The sequence below is a fragment of the Megalobrama amblycephala genome, linkage group LG17 (genome assembly GCF_018812025.1).
Source record: "Megalobrama amblycephala isolate DHTTF-2021 linkage group LG17, ASM1881202v1, whole genome shotgun sequence".
Taxonomy (NCBI): Eukaryota; Metazoa; Chordata; class Actinopteri; order Cypriniformes; family Xenocyprididae; genus Megalobrama; species Megalobrama amblycephala.
Window position 1 is genome coordinate 28282059 of NC_063060.1, and position 22668 is coordinate 28304726.

Here is a 22668-nt window from a genome sequence, read left to right on the forward strand (position 1 = left end):
GGTATTGGGGCTGTTTTTCATATCTATATAAATGTCATAGGCTCCCTGGAGCAGTGAAGTGCAGGAATGATAATAGTGTTGTATGCTAAAATGTTTCTATTATATGTTGTAACAGGGTCCTCAAGGAGAGCCTGGACCCCCTGGGCAACAGGGTAACACTGGTCCACATGTAGGTATCAGTCAATCGAATACCTCTTGTCAGTCTTTCTCCCAGACAACCCTAAATCACTTCCCACATACCATGAAATCAACTTTTTTGTGGCTTTTAGCCTTTGTCTGTTAGCTTATAGGTCATCTATACACCTGTGTGCTCCGAAAAGCTGACAAAAACTTTTTGTAGATACACTACCATTCAAAAAAATGGGGCCAGTAAGACAATTAAAATGAATTTTTATTATAAAAATGTAAAGTTTTCTATTTCAAATACAGAACATACTGTTCTTTCTAACTTTCCATTGATTATAGAATTATGAAAAAATGTATCATGGTTATTACAAATATATTGAGCAGCACAACTGTTTTCAACATTATTAATAAGAAATGTTTCTTGAGCTGCAAATCAGCATATTAGAATGATTTCTGAAGGATTGTTTTATGTAACAATTTATGTTTTATGTAACAATACTACTGTTTTAGTAATTCCTTGGTGACTCCAGACTTTTGAATGGTAGTGTAAATGGACCAAAAATATGGATCATTCATGTTGTGCTACACAGATTTTTTTTTTTCCAATCAAATGCTCTCTAGAATAGGAAAGTCCCTCCCATAATACCACCCACAACTGACTAGCAAGCAAGTAGAAAATCATGTTCATAGGTGTGATGTACAGTAGCTATAGCCTTTTAGCTAGTTTAAAAGGAAAAAGGTGACCACCCCTTTTATATCTCCCACCCAGTCTTCCTATTTCAATTGGAAATACTTCAACGCAGGAAAGGAAAACACATGTTTAATGATTTAATGGGGTCATTAATTCTCCTGAATTTCCCTTTTCTGCTCTTTTTTCACTTGTATTCAGTTAAATGTGTAACCTGATGAACTGTCATTGAAAGACTTAGACAGAAAAAGCTATGAAAACTGGTAGATCCATTAATCTAAATCCACATCTAGACTCCATAAGTTTGTAATGGGCCTTATAAATTCAGACACTCACGCACAGACACACAAAATAATGTATCCTGTTTGACATTCTTTCTTAGATTTGACTGAGAGGTGCTCAAACAGCTTTTTCCAATCTAAACTTTACTATCAGATTTCCTCTGAAGACTCCATGTTATACTGTCTGACTTTTGAAATCTTGTCTTGCAGGGTCTGCCTGGTCCTCAAGGCCCGATTGGTCCACCTGGAGAGAAAGTGAGTGAATAAGAGCTGTTCGCCCCAGCAGCCATCGTCTTTGTTATTACAGGCGGCGTTTTTCTGCCCTAACCCTATAAACGATTCAACAGACTCCTCGGTTTCCGAGCTGTAGGTTGCCTTCAGATCACCACTGACTTGAGAAAAACCACACGCACACACACACCTCAAGACTCGCTAATGCTTCAACAAGCAAGAGATATGCTTACACACAAAACTGTCATTGGTTAGTCTTTCAGACAAGCATTTTGTCAGGGCTCCTGGAAGGAGGCCAGGGAGTCTGAAATGTGACTCCAGAAGTGGTGGAGTGTTTCCAGACGTACCATATGATTAGATCTCTTCCTTACCAAGAGGAAAAAGATGATAATGAAGTGCTTTAGGATTGAACTGCTTATAAAGGTTGCCCAGCGAATCATTTGGGCACACCAGTAATCGCAACCTTAATTGTGTGTGTTTTTCCTCCCTCTTCTCTTTCTTCCGTCTTTTCTCACTTATGCTTTATGCTTTCTTTCTCTCTCATAGGGTCCCGGTGGAAAACAGGGGCTCCATGGGCTGGCTGGGGCTGATGGGCCTCCTGTAAGTGGATTTTTCTTAAATTCATATTCTCCCCTCCCTAATTCTCTACGTTCATATCAAAAATACTTTGCATCATCACACATCATTAGCCATTCACCAGCTTGATGAATATCCTGGCTTGAGGGGAATATGTATTTTATTCACACGATTTAGAATGAAAGAATTGGCTCCGTTTTAATTCATGCGTTGAAAATTTGATTTGGAATGACAGGAAGTGGAATTTACTGAATTGCAGTTCAGAGAAATTCAACACAGACACAACAGAGAACTTTCATCAAAATAAGCAAAAACAGAGAACTTTGTTTTCACTCTTACAGCTTGTTTCATGTGGACTTTATTTTGAAGACTTGAAGAAGCATTCTGGGAAATTAAATATTTTTCTGCTGTGGTTCATGAAATTCTATAGGCCTTTTTATTTAAATATATATATTGTATTTATAATATTTATGTAGGTGTCATTGATTATTAATAATTAATATATAATACGTATAGAATAAAAATGTTCTAAATTATATGAAATCATTTTTTATGTAGTTAATATGTATTGTTAATTTTGGAAGAAATATCGTATGGTAATATATAAAATATTGCTAATATTTATTAAAATAATATTCCAATAAACACTATATATATACAGTAGTAAAAATAATATTGCCAAATATTATTACAATTTAAAATTGCTGAATTTTCAGCATCATTACTCCAGTCTTCAGTGTCACATGATCTTTCAGAAATCATTCTAATATGCTGATTTGATGCTCAAGAAACATTTCCTATTATTATTAATGTTGAAAACCATGATCATTTTTCCCAGTATTTTTTGATTAATAGAAAGTTCAAAAGTACATTATTTTTTTAAATATATAAAGGTCCCACTTTATATTAAGTGGCCTTAACTACTATGTACTTACATCAAAAAAATAAGTACAATGTACTTATTGGGTTCATATTGAATTGCAAAAAACTTTTACTGCTATTGAGGTGGGGTACGGGTAAGGTTAGGGAAAGCTTTGGGATGGGTCAACAGTGTAATTATAAATGTAATTAAAGAAAATAATTACAGATGTAATTACATGCAGGTGTTTTTAAAATATTAGTACAATTTAAATGTATGTACACAATAAGTGCATTGTATCAAATGATTAATTTAAATGTAACTACATAGTTGATAAGGCCACTTAATATAAAGTGGGACCGTAAATGGCATTTAATTCCATTTTAAATCTACTTTCAAATTTCAGTTAAAATTCAGTTCTGAGAAAATTTAGGTTCTACACTGGAATACACTGGAACAATCATAACACTGGCATTTTTAATGCTATTCATACTGCATATTACTGTACACTGAACCCACAAGACCATACCCAGCTGAATTTGCCTCACATTACTTTCAGATTTGAGTGAAGATGTTTTTGTTTGTAATCCTTGCACAGGGTCATCCTGGGAAAGAGGGTCCTCCCGGGGAGAAAGGAGCAGCTGTGAGTGTATTTTTAGTTTGTCTCTGAATGATTTGTCACTCTGAGTTCCAGTTATTGACCACATTTCAAGTGCAAAACCACTGAATGCCTTTAAGGTGCTATTTTGCAGCTGTCTGGAAGCTCAGTAACAAAATTAAAGCCATTTCTCTGTCTCTGTAATTAACTTCTAACGTGTGGCCCCTTTAGAAGTTTAAAACCTATTTCCCCTCTGTTAATCCTCATTGATTTATTGTTATTATATTTACTCTCTTCCTATAGGGCCACCCAGGTCCCCAGGGGTCCATTGGCTATCCCGGCCCCCGAGGTGTGAAGGTAAACAGTCTTGATTTTCGTCATCTCACTTATTCTTTATTATCAACATTATGTGCTCTTAGTCTATCTATTAGAGCCTCTATTCATTTTTTTCTATCCATTTAGGGTGCCGAGGGCGTTCGTGGCTTGAAGGGCGGCAAAGGCGAGAAAGTAAGCAAATAACCCTGTCCTCTGTCTCCAGCCTCTAAAATGAGGCACACAGATGACAGAACAATAGCTAAATGGCAATTTCAATGACTATCTGCACCAAAATGGCCTTATCAGTTGTTATGAGTGTGTGGTGTAGTGCAAAATCACCTATGACTGGACTCATAAGCAGGAGAAAAAGAAAAAAAAAAAACGATTGCAGAATTGTCTTTATAATATGTGCTAATTATTGTTTTGAATTTGTTGTGACTTGATCTGCTTCAGGCTGTATCCTCTGCAGTGGCCACCAAGTGTCAGTGTTTCATTTGGAAAGAGTCAAGACTTTTATGAGTCTATAATGTATGGTTATTGATATGTAATAATATGCTCAACATTTAAAATGAAAGAACACTTCTGAAATAACATTGTTAAATTAACATTTTGACAATCTTAGATATGATTTAATTACTGTCTAAACTAGCATGAACCAGCAAGTTATACTACAGCCACTAGGTGCCAGCATTTAGCCATTATGTTCTTATAGTGTATTTGAAATAAGATTCTTAATAGATCTATCTATCTATCTATCTATCTATCTATCTGAACTTAAATAAGTTTAGTTTACCCACATAAATGATAAGTCTGACTGATTTCAGGGAGAAGATGGTTTTCCTGGGTTCAAGGGTGACATGGGCCTCAAGGGTGACAAGGTGAGTAACAACTTTTCTTAATTCATTTCAGTTACATTTAATTGTAATCAGCAATCATAACCACTCATCTTTTGTTTGAGATGAGTTTTACCCATTTTGTTTGTTATGAAACTAGTATAATCTATTGTTGCTTGTGTTCAGGGAGAGGGAGGTGTTTTGGGTCCCAGAGGAGAAGACGGACCAGAGGGGCCCAAAGGTAAATCAGGTCCCACCGGAGAGTCTGGTCCTATGGGCACGGCAGGAGAGAAGGTCAGTTTAAAACTCATTATGTTGAATATAATGGCAAAGTACTTCAAATGACCAGTCCTGGAAAAATCAGCACTAGGGTTTTTGGGGTACTTAAGAGTCTGTCAGGGATTTTTAATATACGTGTGAATTAAAACTTAAATTTACACTGAACTCATAACTCATGAATTGATTCTGAACCCCGGTTCTAAAGGGCAGCCAAATACTCCATTAAAACTCCCATATGTTTTTGCAGTTTGTGCAAATTTATTGTTACTATATAGAGCCTGATGGTTGTTCCAAAACTCCAAATGAAAATGTGCAGACCTAAAGTGTATTCTTATTTCTGTTTTTAGGGAAAACTTGGTGTTCCAGGTTTGCCTGGATACCCAGGAAGACAAGGTCCTAAGGTTAGTGCTGACAAGTTTCATGTTGAGGCTTTATCGTCTTTTCATAAGTTATTTTTGTATATTTTTTCAAAGGATCTATCTCTAGGTCATTATTTACCAACAAAAGCAATCAAACAATTAGACATTAAACTTTAATGAAGCTATAAATTTATCATTTATCATAAACAGTGCCACTGTCGGTATTGTTTTGTATTTATACTTCACCAAGTGCTGCGTTTGACATGCAAGGCCTGCTTTTCTCTGATAGCCTGTGTTAACAGAGTTAATAGGATAAACTCATTCTCCATGACACTGACTGCTTTATCTCTCAGCCACCCAGCATGCAGGCCTGTGAACAGCCCAAGACTATGTAGACACAGTTTGTGCTGTGATGTTTGTCAGCTTATTCAGTCAGTTCAGCCTGCTAACATCGACAAAATGATCATTTGGTTCAGTCTACAGAGAGGTCCACTCATATAGCTTGAATTCCCTGGTATTTATTCATTGAGTTTTATTTTTGAAGGTTTTATGAAATTGCTCCTGTTTTGTTTGAATAACAAGTTATGGAAAGTGAAGTAGTCTACAACCTGCTTTGTCAGCTATTTTGACTCTGGGTTTCTATTTTCCGTTACTGCATATTTTTTAAAAGTAATGTTTGCCCTGTTCAGGGTTCTGTTCACAGTATGTGAGAAGCTTTTTTCCCTGGAGTGATAAATTGTTTTTTTGAGTCCAGTGTTTGTTTGTTTTGCTCATATCATAGATGCAAAATATATCAGTATCATATTGCTGATCAACTGGTATTGAAGATCATTTTTTCATTAATCAATATTGGTTGATATTAGATATTAAATTGTTCTTTTCATATTGTCTGTTTTTACATAGATTACCTTTTCTGTCATCTAACATTCACTTAAAGGATTAGTTCACTTTCAAATGACCCTGGGTTCAAATTACCCCAAGCTTTACTCAGCCTCAAGCCATCCTAGGTGTATATGACTTTCTTCTTTCTGATGAACACAATCGGAGAAATATTAATAAATATCCTGATGCATCCAAGCTTTATAATGGCAGTGAGCAATACCAACGAGCTGAAAAAAGTGCTTCCATCCATCATAAACGTACTTCACATGGTTCCGGGGGGTTAATAAAGGCCTTCTGAAGCGAATCGACACGTTTGTGTAAAAATATCCATATTAAATTAATATCCATAGTAAAAAATTATAATAAATAATTACTAAAAATAAAATAATAAATAAATAATAATAATAATTATAAATAATAAATACAATAAAAAAATAAAATAAAAATTAAAAGAAAATATCCATATTAAATTAATATCCATATATAAAAAAATAAAAAAAATCCGCTCACTGCCATTATAAAGCTCAAATGCGTTAGGATATTTATTAATATATCTCTGATTGTGTTCATCATAAAGAAGAAAGTTATATACACCTAGGATGACTTGAGAGTGAATAAAGCTTGGGTTAATTTTCATTTGAAAGTGAACTAATCCTTTAAAGTTAATTTTTAAAGCACTGAAAATGTAATAATATTTATAATAATATTTGTAATATTTATATCTTTTATAAAATCCTTAGAAAATCTCAAAATCAATATCCATTTTCATGCTGTAAATTATAATGTCCTGATGATAAATTCATTTGTAGCATTTGAAACAAATGACTTAAGTTTTTAGCATTTTATTTTGTAATTTATTTAAACAAAATTTGTATATGGGCCATAATGATCACCATGATCAATATGTTCTATCATAATCATAACATGTTAATGGGCTGATGTTAGTGTTTGTTTTTTGTTTTCATTTAAAGGGATAGTTCACCCAAAAATGAAAATTTAATGTTTATCTGCTTACCCCCAGCGCATCCAAGATGTAGGTGACTCTGTTTCTTCAGTAGAACACAAATGATGATTTTTAACTCCAACCGTTGCGGCCTGTCAGCCAAATAATGCGAGTGGATGGGAACTTCTACTATAAGAGTAAATAAAACTTGCATAGACAAGTCCAAATTAAACCCTGCGGCTCGTGACGACACATGATGTCCTAAGACACGAAACGATCGGTTTGTGCGAGAAACCAAACAGTATTTATATAATTTTTTACCTCTAATACATCACTATGTCCAACCGCATTCAGCACTCGTTAGTAAGGTCTGATTGCGCTCTGACAGCGGCAGCGATGTCTAGCACTCATTGAAGTATATGCGCGAGACATCACTGCCGTTGTCAGAGCGCGATCAGACCTCACTAAGCGAATGCTGAACGCAGTTGGACATAGTGGTGTATTAGAGTTAAAAAATGATATAAATACAACATCGTTTCGTGTCTTAGGACATCAATGTGTCGTCACGAGCCGCAGGGTTTAATTTGGACTTGTCTATGCAAGTTTTATTTACTCTTATAATAGAAGTTCCCATCCACTCGCATTATTTGGCTGACAGACAGCAATGATTGGAGTTAAAAATCATCATTTGTGTTCTACTGAAGAAACAAAGTCACCTACATCTTGGATGCGCTGGGGGTAAGCAGATAAACAACAAATTTTAATTTTTGGGTGAACTATCCCTTTAATATGCCCCCATTAGTCTATTTTAGAGGTTTCTTATTTTGTTTTGGAGGTCTCCTACAGCAGGTTTACATGCATCCATTGTCAAAAACACTTTAATGTTCTCATTATATACATTACAGCATCATCTCTTTTCTCACAGTGTTTGAAAACTGTTCAAAGATCCAGTCTCTCTAAACCCCTCCTTTCCGATTCTACTCTGCTGCTCTGATCAGTCTGTTGTGATTGGTCTACCGTTTACAGTGCGTGTCAGAAACGAAACACTCATTACCATATCTGAATTTCAGCTGCAAAAGCTTCCTCAGCACTCGTTTACACAGTGATATGAACAGAAACAATGACGTCGGTTTTACCATATCAATTTGAGCCACAGTCCTCATCCTTTGGAAGTGCATCAAAGTGGATTTGCTTTCGCAGCACAGAAAACAGTGCCTTCTTGACATATAGACAACACAAATCAAACTTTTTTAAGGCCTCAGCTACAACTACAGCATTTGAGTAGACGTCGTTCGCGGGCAGCCAATGAAGACCGTTAGGCTGGCATTATGCAAATTTGTTACAAACCTATGTAGGTTCATGCTGGAAGTTTAAAATTATATATTAGATATCTTATCACATCAATTGAAAAATGTTAAACGCATGGTTCAGCTGGCGTATAGTAATTAGCAATGACTTTCATTTGGGATGCGAAATTGCTGTTGGTTCGCTCTACTCACATCCCCCTCAGTCAAACCTTAGTGTTCCATTTTTTGTGTGTGTGTATTTGCAATTGTCTGTTTGATTTGCTCCATTATCTTGTGCAGGCGACCATCATGTGGAGTAAATTACTGATGCGTATCCATTGTGCATGGGCCGCTTCCCCTTCTTTGCCTGCCAAAATAATTCGACCTTCAGTTTCATCTCCTGTCCTTGTGCTAACAAGCGCACGCCGCTCATGTTTATCAACTCCAAAAACTTGCCCTCTGAGTATCACTCACATAACGTTAGCATTAGCAGTAATGTTGTTGAATTATTCCTCAAGGACATCCTCTGTGTCAACACTGCTTCACTTTTGCTCAAAGACCAAAGTTTTTTTGGCGTGTTTAAATGGTTGGAACGAATATTGGATACTTCTGAAGTGAAGTGAGAGTGTCATTTACGCTGCGTAGCTGAACACTGCTCCCCTCAATGTACCTAATAATCTGTCTCCATCTATAGGGCTCTACTGGTTTCCCTGGCTTCCCTGGAGCCAATGGTGAGAAGGGAGGAAGGGTACGTATGAGGTCTATTTATGATTTTAATATAAAATTAGATTTCTTTTAGCATGCTACAGCCAGATAAGAGCCATTTCTATCGTACTTCTCTGGTTCTGATTACAAACAACCTATACCAGAAGTTGATTAGTCTTAGAACTCACAGTTATTGTAATGTTAAGGTTGTAATTTTATAGGTTGGTTTTGTTTCTTAGGGTATCGCTGGTAAAGCAGGTCCAAGAGGACAAAGAGGTCCAACGGTATGTAAATGAACAAGTTTGAATCTTTTCAGCAGAAAAGAACACTTTTGTCCACTTACACTAATGATGCACAAGGCTTATCGCTAATAACTTTTGGTCTCTTGCTCTCAGGGACCCCGTGGTGGAAGAGGTGCCAGAGGTCCAACAGGAAAACCTGGACCAAAGGTCAGGCTTCATCAGTCCTGATTCAGTTAACTCAAAAAGTTAATGCTATTTGCGAGTGCTTTCTTATAACCTTTGTTTCTGTTTTTAGGGAACATCAGGAAATGATGGACCATCTGGTGGCCCAGGAGAGAGGGTAAGTAATGGTTGAATTATTTCTCTAGTTCAGTTGTATTAATCGACTACTTACATCTCGCTTATTTATTTATTTTTCTTCCATGTTTTAGGGACCCCAAGGACCTCAGGGCCCTGTTGGATTACCAGGCCCTAAAGGCCCACCTGTATGTGGTTTCGTCAATTTCATATTCTTATTCTAAGTTATTCTAAGTTGTTCTACTCTTTGACTCACATTAGGATGGAAGTCCATTTCCGCCACTTATGAAAATAAATCATGCTTTGGTAAATCATAATTCACATAAATTACATTTTATGTCAAAGTTATGGCATTAAGAGTCATAAAAAAAATCATAACTATGACTTTTAATTTCATAATTATCTCATAATTTTGTCTTTTTATCTCATAATTATGAATTTATATCATAATTATGATTTACTAAAACATTGCTGTTGTTTTTTCTTATGTGGCCAAAATAGACTTCCATACATTAGACTGTCTATTCATTCATTCATTAACCATTTCAGTCTAATCTGGTGTGTGGTGATTCTATGGACCATCTCTTGCCATATGCGAGAGACTGTCCATGATTTTTCTTGGCAATTATTTTTCCAGGGTCTTTCCCCAACCCTCCCATTATATTGCTTGGGACTCACACACGTATTCACACCTATTAGCAATTTAGTACCTCAAGTTCACCTAGACTGCATGTTTTTGGATTGTGGGTAAAACGGGAGCATCCAGAGGAAACCCATGCAGACACAGGGAGAACATGCAAACTCCACACAGAAAGGACTCCTGGCTCAGCTCGGCTAGACTGTCTATACTCTATCTGAAATAACATGTCTAACTGTAACAGTTAAACCACAAAACCGGAAAGAATGTTAACCACAAGTCTGTAAGTCTATTATATAATAATCCATGTTTTTAATCTCAGTTTCAATTTTGTAATACTCTCAGGGGCCTGCTGGAAAGGACGGATTGCCTGGTCACCCTGGACAGCGAGGAGAGACTGTGAGTATAATTTTGTCTTCATAAGTGTTTTCTGTCTCTGGAGTAAAGAGGAAGAAATGTTGTGAATAGTGTTTTTATGGTGTATTACCTTTTAGCTGCCGACAGTGTCAAGGCTCTACCCTGTTCTTGGCAGGTCTATCTATCTATCTGTTTCTAATTAAGAATTGTCCAAGAGATGGACTGCTAAAAAGAGAAACTCATTTTATATTAAATGTCTCTCCTCAAGATAAAAACATTGCACTTGGCTTTCACTGATTTAGGGAAAGAAGTGGATGCAATGGAAAGAGTAGAAAAAAAAAAAAGACAGGTGTTGCTGACATTTCAGGGACTGGATTTGTACAGTTTAGTGATATTTACATAAAGTTTACAATCCAAGATTGCTTCCACACATGTGATAGCTAGAATGAATTGCATTTACTCTCTCACAATGACTATGATTTTTCTCACCACAGGGTTTTCAAGGAAAGACTGGACCTCCTGGACCTGGAGGTGTTGTTGGCCCACAGGTGAGCTTTAGCAGTTATTGTTTTATATAAGCAGGAAAAAAATAGAAAACACATTTCTCTAATACATCATCTCCTTAAATTGGAATTTGAAAGGGCTCTACTGGAGAAACTGGTCCTGTTGGAGAGAGAGGACATCCTGGATCACCAGGACCCCCTGGAGAGCAAGGTCTTCCCGGAGCTGCTGGCAAAGAAGGTGGAAAGGTATGGTTTGCTAAACATGTTTACTTCAGATCATTCAAGGGTAATAATTGGGAAGAATTCACATAATTTTCAGTCCAGTTTCATAATGTGTAGCTGGCAGAAAATGCCTACTAATAGCAGCTGTGGAGGTTGGTGTTTTTAAGTTAGAGGGCTAAATCTCATTGTCTCTGTCCTTGAAGGGTGATCCAGGTCCTCAGGGGGTTTCTGGGAAACCTGGACCTGCCGGATTGAAAGGGTTCCCAGGACAAAGGGGGCTTCCTGGCGCAGCGGTAAGAACAAACGAGTTAATGTCATGTGCCCCACCAAATGGCCATTAGCTGCTTAACCGCCTGCTGTTCATGCAAATGCTCACACTGGATGAATGCCTCAGGAAAGGGTACAGTCCTAACTATAAGACTGAGGCTTATGGAGATTAACTGAAATAATAACATGCATTAAGACATTCAGTAAGTTTTTGAAACACATCTTGCACAGAAATTACACTGTATTGCAGTCCACAATAAAATAATATGTAAAATGATGATTTTGATTTCAGATAGACTTTCATGCAGTAGGCTAAAAATGTATTGGAAAGAAATACTTGTGTACCAACATAATCTCTTGATGCAGATGCATTTTAGTGAAATAGTTAATTTTTAAAGTGTTTCAAATATCTAGTGAGATTCTGGCAAAAGTGCGTGAGGTGCTCAAATGATATATTGCACTGTCCTAAAGAAAAAATGCTAACATGTATCTCACATTCAGTCAGTTTCAGAGATTCAGTTTGACATATTTATTGTCTCTCTGATGTGGTACTCTGTGGGCCTGTAAATGACTTTTGCATAACAAACTGCCTCAGTCGGGCAACTCAAAAGAAATGTATGTCATAGGGACTTTGGATACTAGTTTTTCTTCATTAAGAGTATTTAAACTGTGGGACTGAATATAATCAAAAAGTTTTGTTTTTAGTTTGTGAAATAGCATCTGCCTTCTTGATAAATTTCAGTCTCCACTAGTTATATATTTCATGACTCAATTGTTTCTGAAAGTCACATTTGAAACATAAAGCCGGTATGATTTCAATAAACAACAGTTGAATTTGCCATCACTTGTTGTTCTGATGTTCACTTTTAGCTGGTTCGTATGTTTTTCATGACTCAGATTATGACTTGATGGGAGGAGAGTGTCATTGGCCTCACATAACAATGCACTGCCAGCGCTTGGTTTCTGATGTAGGAAATAGGGAGATTGCCAGTTTAATAAACACTCTGGGCTGTATTTTCTAAGAGTCATGTAGTACAAACATCTGCTATATATTGGCACAAACACATTCAAGCACACAGAGAAACTCAGATGCCACTTTGACAGATTCTGATGTACAGCATTCATTAGAGAATTAAACCTCTCTCTCTCTCCCTCTTTCACAGGGTCCATCTGGTCTGAAGGGAGGCGAGGGTCCACAGGGCCCACCTGGCCCCATTGTAAGTACCTGTGTTACCATGGAAACGCTGTCACTGCAAACGATCAATCTGCAAGCTTTGCCTCTATTAGTGAAGTGACATCAGGCAAATTCTGGACCAGGCACAGTCAGCAGGTGGTGAATTTAATGACCAGTAATGTTGTCACTGAGAGCCCAGTTTGGTGTGTGATCTGATCCCACGCAGTCTGATCACGCTGAATGAGTCAGGCCTAATCAGTAAGTCCGTCACTTTGTCAGTAATTGCATTTGAATCATACATGAAATATGATCAGAGATTCAGACCTGTAGGCATTACCGCGGATACTGTATGTGCATGTGCTCTCTGTGAAGCGCATATTAATGCGGCCACTGTACACGTTAAAGCAATCAAATGCACTTCGGTCAAAGTGGCCATCTTGGCAGGATATTGATGAAACACTTATAATACGTTTTGTGTCGGAATATTGGACCAATGTATTAGGCCTTGCAATGTAAATGCAGCCTAAGCCTAATGTAGACCTGTTGCTGTATACAATTGTGTTAATATATAATACAGTACAATACAAATAGTAATATAATACAAAAAATATATAATATTGAAAAGGAAAGTGAAAAAAATATTTATTTGAAAAAAAAATTCAAAGAACTTATTTAAGAAATATTTTATATTATTATTAATTGTTATTATTATTATTATTATTATTATTATTATTATTAAAATGAATATTATTATTATTAATATTTAAAATCTGATATTAAAGCTGCTGTCTGCGATTTTTGGCCCTCTAGCGGTTAATAAACAGAACTGCACGCGTCTTGCAGAGGAACATTCTAGCCGGAGCTACTTTTCTCCGTGTATGTCTATGGCGAGTCACGCAGTTACTGTGATACTCTGCGGCGAGTACTACCAGTCTGGTCTGAAATAGTCCGAATATAAACACTTATTATAAGTGTACCATAATGATTCAGGATAAGACAAAAACACGGGTTGGAAAATGGATTCATGTTGTATATTCTCGTTATATAATTTTTGTACATTTTTAACACAAAAAAAGTTGCAGACTGCAGCTTTAAGTGTAATATATACTGTATATACTGTATATAAAAGTTATTCACTTAATATGTATTAAGTGGTTTTATTAGCTGCAGTCTGTAAGTTTTGCTTCTTTGTCGCCATCTCTGTTTGAAACCTGAAATTGCAGTTATTTATGGAATTATCATCTTCACGTGAGTTGTGCATCGGCATGGCTCCTCAGTGCAGATGAATCTAATGTTTGCTAATGTTTGCATGATTCCGTGTTTTTAGTGTGCATTAGCGTTACATGTAGATTTCAATTTCTGTAGCCACCCCGCAGTCCGAAGTCTTTTGCTTTTGACTATGGGTGAATCTCCAGTTGTCACTCACTGATGATTGTCATTTGGACCTTTCTGGATTACAATCCACCATCAAAATGATAAGTTTAATTATTGCAGCTGCTGTGAGAAAACGCTATAGCATCCTCCACATGCCATATAGCCTACTAGCTGGGACTCCTTCTTTATGTAAACAGGTGTGACGTAATGACGTTTTCCCACGGAAACCCACCAGCACCACCTGAATTATAAAACATTATTACAAGCTTACCGTTGTGAATTGGGCTAAGGTTAGGAGATTATGGTTATGTACTTGCTCAAAAATTGATTTTGGATCATTTTTAACCAAAAAAAGTTACGGACTGCAGCTTTAAAGTATACTTTAACAATTATATAATACTTTAGGTTTTAATAAATTAAAGAACTGTGTTCAATAGTAACTATTAAATATTTCTACAGTTTTGAAAGGAGGATTGAGAATCATGCTTGTTGCTATTGATTATTGAATTTTGGTTTGGTGACAACCCTGTAATCATATAGAATGTAGAATAAAATAGAACTGCATTCTGCATAGCAGTAACATCCTCCCATTAAAGTAACTGCTGTCTGTCTTCTCTCATAGTGCAGCAAAGGCGCAGCAGTATAGCTTAAAACCGTCAAAGCTTCAGCTGTGCGCTATGTGAAGCCCCTTTCAGCTTGAGAAAGATTGGTGTAGGGATTCATTGTCTATCGCATCTGTAGAGCCCAGCTAGAAAAATCTCTGAAATGAGAAGGATTTTGAGTCAGTGGCCCACCCACGCCAATCAGCGATCTTATCTTTGCCTAAATAGACCTCCCGCAGGTGCCTGAATTGAGTCACCGGCAGCAGAGTACAACTTCTGAGAAGTTTCTAACAAAGGACAAAGGAGTCAGTTTGCACAGTGTGTTTTCCAAGATGTTTGTCTGGAGTGTGTTTGTGAGGTGGTGTATGAGATGAGAAGTGAGTCAGGCTGTTTGTTGTGTCAGTTTGATAGTAGGTTGTATGACTGGGCATAGTCTGTAGTGTTATGGGACCATACAGTGTGGAAATGAGCAAGAACTTCTATGTTCATACTTTATTATATGAGTTTTATATTAAGGAAAAATTAGATCAGTGGTTCAATTGATGGCTGACAGGTCAGTGACATTTCTTCTTTTTTTCTGTTATGACAAAGTAAGATTATTTCAAGTTGTAGAATGTCATGTTGTGCAACTCCCAAAAAATGCATAATATTTTTAAATTAATATTATAAATGAAACAGTAACACTTTACTTGTAGCCCAGTTCGTTATAAAATATTTTAATGCATTAATCAATGCACCTTATAATGCATTGTATCATATGGTGAATAAATGGAACCACAGTTATAATACTGTACATATTAATACTTGTCTATTTATTGCTATACCTTTACAAAGTATAATGCATTAAAGGGTTAGTTCACCCAAAATTGAAAATTCTGTCATTCATTTCTCACCCTCATGTCGTTCCACACCCGTAAGACCTTCGTTCATCTTTGGCACACAAATTAATATATTTTTGACAAAATCTGATGGCTCAGTGAGGCCTCTATTGCCAGCAAGATAATTTACACTTTAAAATGCCCAGAAAGCTACTAAAGACATATTTAAAGCAGTTTGTGTGACTGCAGTGGTTTAACCTTATATCTAGTGACAATGAATGAATGAATGAATGAGGCATTTATATAGCGCTTTCATATGTACTACTGTACACCCAAAGTGCTTTACAATCATATCAGGGATCTCTCCTTATCCGCCATCAGTGTGCAGCGTCCACTTGGATGATGCGAAGGCAGCCGCAGTACACCGGCGCCAGTGCGCTCACCACACACCAGCTGTAGGTGGAGAGGAGAGAGAGTGATAGAGCCAATTCAATGGATGGGGATTATTAGGCCATGATTGGTATGGGCCTATTGAGGGAATTTGGCCAGGACACCGGGGTTACACCCCTACTCTTTACGAGAAGTGCCATGGGATTTTTTAATGACCACAGAGAGTCAGGACCTCGGTTTAATGTCTCATCCGAAGGATGGTGCTTGTTACAGAACAGTGTCCCCATCACTATACTGGGGCATTAGGACCCACACAGACCATTGGGTGAGCACCCCCTGCTGGCCTCACTTACACCTCTTCCAGCAGCTACCTGGTTTTCCCAGGAGGTCTCCCATTCAGGTACTAACCAGGCTCAGCCCTGCTTAGCTTCAGTGGGCAACCAGTCTTGGGCTACAGGGTGATATGACTGCTGGTACAATATCTAGTGATGGGCGATTTCAAAACACTGCTTATGAAGCTTCGAAGCTTTACAAATCTTTTGTTCGAATCAGTGGTTCGGAGCGTGTATCAAACTGCCAAAGTCAAGTGACTACAGTAAACGAGGCTTCGAATTTCAATGGTTCACCACTGGGGGGCGTGACTTTGGCAGTTTGGTAAATGCTCCGAACCACTGATTCGAAACAAAAGATTCGTAAAGCTTCGAAGCTTCATGAAGCAGTGTTTTGAAATCGCCCGTCACTAGATATTGTTGCATAAAGTCATTATTTTGTTTAGTTTTTTGGTGCACAAAAAGTATTCTCGTTGCTTCATGACATTAGGGTTGAACCACTGTAGTCACATGAACTGTCTTTAGTAGCTTTCTGGGCATCTGGAAGTGTTAATTATCTTGCTGGCTATGGAGGCCTCACTGAGCCATCGGATTTTAACAAAAATATCTTAATTTGAGTTCCGAAGATGAACGAAGGTCTTATGGGTGTGGAACGACATGAGGGTGAGTAATTAATGACAGAATTTCCATTTTTGGGTTAATTAACCCTTTAAAACACATGACAAGCAACCAATTTCAGATATAAAAAGGAATCTGCAAATATTACAATATATATTATTATAAAAAATATAAATATTATAAAAAATGATCAAGATGTGTACTCCCACAGTTATTCAAGGTATAAGGAAAATATGTTGAGAACCACTAACTGAGACCATGTTCTGCACTGCATGTTGTGCAGTTTGGTGTGCAGTGAACTTGACCCCTCACTATGTTTGGAAGCATTAACAGTGATGGTTAATGTTGTTTTTGAGTTTTGTTTCTGTGAGTATGTCCATGCATGTGAAAGCAACCGGAGGTCCTCAAGTAAAAAGTGCATAAAGCCCTTGCTTTGAGAGCTGTCTTTAGTTTTGATCCTTCAATGATAATAGATGCACTAATGGACTATTCTGAAAAAGGCATGCTACACGTTGGTTTTCAACCAGAGAGCTCACACTCAGATAGACTATGAAAGACCTATTAATACACTTCAAGGAAGAGATATATTAAATGTGATACGCAAATGCAAATGTGCCTCGTGTTGTTCAGTGCAGCAAAAGGATCTGTATGGGAACATGTTCCTCAGAGCCAAAACTAACTACTGAATAACAGGGTTCCCACAGTCAAGGAATTGTTATAGTTTTATATATCCACTCTATAATATACTGCACACCCTTATATATCAAAAAAGAAACATGCTCCCACTTTCAACTGCTTTATTCCAGCAAATTTCTTAACGTGTAGCACTGCAAACACTGTGAGGAGGATCAGCTGTCCTTCCTGTCTCAGTGTAGCACTGTCTTAGGCATCTTAAATTACGGACGTTGCATTTTATTGCTCTGGCCACATCTGCAGACCTCATGCCTCCCTGCAGCAGGACTATGGCATGTTTACACAGTTGATCAGGGACCCTGGGCATCTTTCTTCTGTTCTTTTTTACCCCAGAGTCAGTAGAAAGGTATCTTTAGTGTCCTAAGTTATTGGAACTGTGATATTAAAGGTCTTCCACCTCTAAACTGTTAAGGATTAGTTCACTTCAGAATTAAAATTTCCTAATAATTTGCTCACCCCCATGTTATCCAAGATGTTTAAGTCTTTCTATCTTTAGTCAAAAAGAAATTAAGGTTTATGAGGAAAACATTCCAGGATTTTTTTCCATTCAACAGTAACCAATGGGTTGAAGGTCCAAATTGCAGTTTAAATGCATCTTCAAAGCGCTCTACACGATCCCAGCAGAGAAATAAGGGTCTAATCTAGCAAAACGATTGGTCATTTTCTAAAAAAATAAAATAAAAATGTATACATTTTTTTAACCACAAATGCTAATCTTGCACTATCTCTGTGATGCAATCATCACATTGGAAAGGTCACGCATGATGTAGGTGGAAGTACCGAGCAAGTGTTTACAAAGCGAACGTGCAAAGACAAAGTCAAACGGCCTTTACAAAAAAATGTAAAACAACAATGTTGGATGAATTTAAAGTTGGAGGAGAAAATGAGATGGAGATTTTCGCCCTACCGCGGTACTTCCGCCTACATCGCACATTTCGTAATGCTTGGCGCATAGTGCAAGACGAGCATTTGTGGCTAAAAAGTATATAAATTTTTATTTTTTTAGAAAATGACCGATCGTTTCGCTAGATAAGACCCTTATTCCTCGGCTGTGATCGAGTAGAGAGCTTTGAAGCTGCATTGAAATTGCAATTTTGACCTTCAACCCATTGGTAGCCATTGAAGTCCACTATATGGAGAAAAATCCTGGAATGTTTTCCTCAAAAACCTTAATTTCATTTCGACTGAAGAAAGAAAGACATACACATCTTGGATGACATGGGGGTGAGTAAATTATCAGGAAATTGTAATTCTGTAAATTGTAATTCAGTAAACTAAGGACTGTTCCATATGTGCATGTGCAAAAATTGTTTACAGTTCATTGAACAAGCATGAAAAGCATTGTTTAAAGACTTTCCAATAAAGTTCTGTACAGCTTATTTGGATTTTACAAAATTATCTTTAAAATACGGTATCCTGAAAAAAGGGAAAACCAGGACTTACTTCTTTTAAATAACAATTATTTTAACTAACCAATTGGGATGCAGTCATTTTTAATAGTGATATGTGTGTCACAGGGGTCACCAGGAGAGAGAGGAGCAGCTGGACCAGGAGGACCCATTGGTCTAACAGGACGCAACGGCCCTCAGGGACCCCCGGGACCCGCTGGAGAGAAGGGTGGTCCGGTGAGTGAGCATTGTTAGGAGATTAAAAAAAATGCCTTTGTTAGCTTTTCCATTGTCCTACTGAGTATGAATAATAATTAATGTGAATTCAAGTAAATTGGGCCATTATCTCATTTGTTGATGAGATAAATAGCGAAATGTGTGCTAATTTACCTGAATTCACCCTGAGGAAAGTAAAATAGCAACTGTGATTTTATCAGATGTGTGGAAGCGATGTACTAATGTCTAGAGATTCCTGTGGGAAATAACACAGGCTAGAGGGAAAGAGATTTAGTTCATTAAAATTCATCTTTTCAATAAACACATCTACCAGAGATAGCTTAGCAAGTTTAATGCAGCATCCAAACAATAACTTCGCTTAAATTCACTTAAAGCTGAAATCAATTAGTTGACTGAAAGGTTCTATAGTAATTACCGAACATACTTTTCTGCATAGTGTATAAATGCTGTTAATTAATTTCAGTGGATCTGCCATTAGCTTTGTTTGCTCAGACTCGCTATATTAAATGGATTAAAGTATTCCTCATAGGACATAATGCAGAGAGGTGTTAGCAGTTTCTTTATCTGCATAATCAGTCGGTGTAAAACGTTATTTCTTAACTTCACTCAGGGCGAGAAAGGGCCTGCTGGTCCTGCCGGTCGGGATGGCATCCAAGGTCCAGTCGGTCTCCCGGGCCCAGCCGGACCTCAGGGTCCACCTGGAGAGGATGGTGACAAGGTGCAGCACTTTATTCTAAACTTCATAGCATGATATTTTAATTCATAGACAACATGCCCATCTCACATCTGCACACTGTTAGTGATGCTTTTTTTACTTATCCATCACCATAACCAAACAAGACACAAAATCATTACTACAGTGAAATGTTGAAACCAGTGAAATCGAGGAGCGAACACACACACTTCTACACGCATGCACATAAACCAAGTAAACAAATGTGCTTTGAGTCTAATGTATTCCAGAATCTATTATCGCCGTGTTAAATGTAGAACGGGGCTTTTTTAGATCCTTATCACGTCCCAAGCCACATTATTCCTTTCGGCTGTGGCGGCAATAGTGTTGGAGAGGCCAAGTAATCAATTAATTGCAAACACACTCCAAGGTCTTGGTTTACTGTTAAATTAAAATCTCTGGAGCAAACTTTACTCTGCCATTGAGGCTGAATTGACCTTGAGAAATGTTTTGATTACCAGACAACAAGGGAAAAGTTTTAAACAAAGCTTTAAGTTACTCAAATTTTTTTTCAGGGAGAAGTTGGAGAGCCGGGTCAAAAGGGAAGCAAAGGTGACAAGGGGGAACATGTAAGTTGAACAATATTCAAACTATTTATAAAAAAAAAATGATCTTTTTTTATATTTTATTTATATTTGAGGCAAATAAATGAAACTTTTGATCAAAAGTTGATTGCACTGAGCAATACATTTTTTTTTACAGTATTTTACAGTATTGTTAATGTTAAAAAATACAACTGTTCATCGTCCATTAAATAATAATAACAGATCAAACTTTTGAGATTAATAATGTATTAGTAAGTGTTGAAATTAACATTAACTAATGTTAACAAATGGAACATTATTGTAAAGTGTTACCGTTTATTTTATTTGTAATATTTTGGGGTGTCATTGTTACACATTACAAGTACTTACTGTAGTAATATCTATAAATTTTGCATAATTACATGCAATTAATCCTAAACCAAACCCTCATCCTAACCCTATAGTAAGTACATGTAGTTAGTTATTATTACAACAGTACTTAAATGTATAATTACACTGTAACACAGACACCTTAAAATAAAGTGGTCACAACTTTATATTAGGTGTCTTTAACTACTATGTACTTACATAAAAAAAGGTTTTAAAAAAACAGCAGTCCAAAATTTAAAAAAAACACAATCACTTTATAAGGTCAAACGTACTTGCTTGATGTGTGAGAACAAACCTCATTGATTATTATGGAAGCTCAAACGTGCTCAGTAACACACGAGAATGAACCTTATTGGTTCTCGCACATCAAGCAAGCATACTTGAGCTTCTGTTTACCATATCTGATGTGTGAGTTGATGCATGTTTAAAGGTGAATAAAAGCCTAAATTCAATCTGTTCATCATATAAAGTGCTCATGTCTCTTCAGAAATTTTGGACTAAACTGCTTGATTAATATGGGTTAGTTTTATGATCTCTTTATGAACTATTTGAAGCATCAAATTGGTAGTTGCGTGCACTGTCATAGAAGTTAGAGACACTTAATATATAGTGCAACCATATTTTTACTTATTTATTTGTTGCATTAATTATGCGCTTATTATTAATTATGCACTTGGATGCAAAAGCAGCCCCATTTTTAACAAATACTATCTTAGAATGATCAAATGAGATAGAGCTTCTTTATAACCTGTCCTTATCGTTGCCCTGATTGTCTATTGCTGTAGGGTCCACCAGGTCCAGGAGGTCCTCAGGGTGTAGTTGGAGCTCCAGGTCCTGCTGTGAGTACTTAAAACCATTCATTTCAGCCATATGGGATAAAACCCAAATGTTTACCTGTCTTCTGCATTCATCTGTAAACTCAGAGAAATTGTTGTCACACCAATGCATCATCTTTGTTACTGCAGTGATTTCACACATATAATGTTTCTTTTTACTCAGTGGTGGTGTGGCTTAGTGGTTAAGCTAGTGTTTGATAAAAATATCAAGGTTTGAATCTTGCAAAGGGTGATGCGTTAACCTTGAAACAATGTTTAAACCAATGTTTTATGTTTGCAAGTCATAAAAACACTTGTATATGATCAAATCATTGCAACTTTGTAACAACTGGCCTTATATGGAGAGTGACAGTTATGTCAATTTGGCAAAATATTCTCACATTGGGCCATCCTGATTTTTTAACCCTGGTACACATTGCTCCAGATGGATTTTCCCTGTATTAAGTGCACTATAAGTTGCTTTGGCTAAACGTGTCTGTTAAATGACTAACTACTCACATTTGCTCAGCTTTGCCTCTGTCAGGCAGCCTGCTGTGTTGATAAAGCAGCAGTGTGAGTAAGTAGTTTGGGCCAGGTGGCACACAGTTGAATGTTTAAAGTTTATGACTCAAGCTGAACACTCCCAGCTGGGCCTCTCCGTTTCCTTGATACATTAGCTCTATAAAAGATGATAATTACACCTATTCTGTGCAGTTATGTGAAGAACGTTCTTGGAAACTATTCAGCTTTTCTACTGAATAGGATCTTACAAATTCGGAAATGTGTGAGACGGTAAATCTTTTAGATGACCTAATGATGTTAATGCTGCTAAAGATCTTAGGCACTAAAATATCAGCAGTATTTGACTTAACAAGGATTCTTTCTATGCTAAAGTTTTTTTAGGCCTGTCATTTGATTTAAAAAAAATTAATCAACTTGATTATATGCAGGTATGTGATTTCCACACAAATTCTGTATTTTCGAAATGCAAAATGGGTTTAAAGGATTAGTTCACTTCAGAATTAAATTTTCCTGATAATTTACTCACCCACATGTCGTCAAAGATGTTTGTCTTTCTTCAGTCGAAAAGAAATTTA

The 22668-nt window shown here is 36.9% G+C and overlaps 1 protein-coding gene and 1 pseudogene across 1 annotated transcript in view; one reads left to right on the forward strand and one right to left on the reverse strand.

Annotated features, from left to right (window-relative positions):
- col11a1b (collagen, type XI, alpha 1b) overlaps positions 1-22668 on the forward strand; it is a 91844-nt gene that overhangs the window by 46615 nt on the left and 22561 nt on the right. The window contains exons 23-45 of the mRNA XM_048164547.1: positions 116-169; positions 1306-1350; positions 1873-1926; positions 3360-3404; positions 3663-3716; positions 3822-3866; positions 4499-4552; positions 4694-4801; positions 5134-5187; positions 8951-9004; positions 9201-9245; positions 9357-9410; positions 9499-9543; positions 9635-9688; positions 10483-10536; positions 10989-11042; positions 11136-11243; positions 11423-11512; positions 12650-12703; positions 19002-19109; positions 19720-19827; positions 20358-20411; positions 21542-21595. Coding sequence (XP_048020504.1) covers positions 116-169; positions 1306-1350; positions 1873-1926; positions 3360-3404; positions 3663-3716; positions 3822-3866; positions 4499-4552; positions 4694-4801; positions 5134-5187; positions 8951-9004; positions 9201-9245; positions 9357-9410; positions 9499-9543; positions 9635-9688; positions 10483-10536; positions 10989-11042; positions 11136-11243; positions 11423-11512; positions 12650-12703; positions 19002-19109; positions 19720-19827; positions 20358-20411; positions 21542-21595 — 1449 coding nt within the window. The remainder of the gene's footprint in view (positions 1-115; positions 170-1305; positions 1351-1872; positions 1927-3359; positions 3405-3662; positions 3717-3821; positions 3867-4498; positions 4553-4693; positions 4802-5133; positions 5188-8950; positions 9005-9200; positions 9246-9356; positions 9411-9498; positions 9544-9634; positions 9689-10482; positions 10537-10988; positions 11043-11135; positions 11244-11422; positions 11513-12649; positions 12704-19001; positions 19110-19719; positions 19828-20357; positions 20412-21541; positions 21596-22668) is intronic.
- Positions 16203-16319, reverse strand: LOC125252028 (annotated as a pseudogene).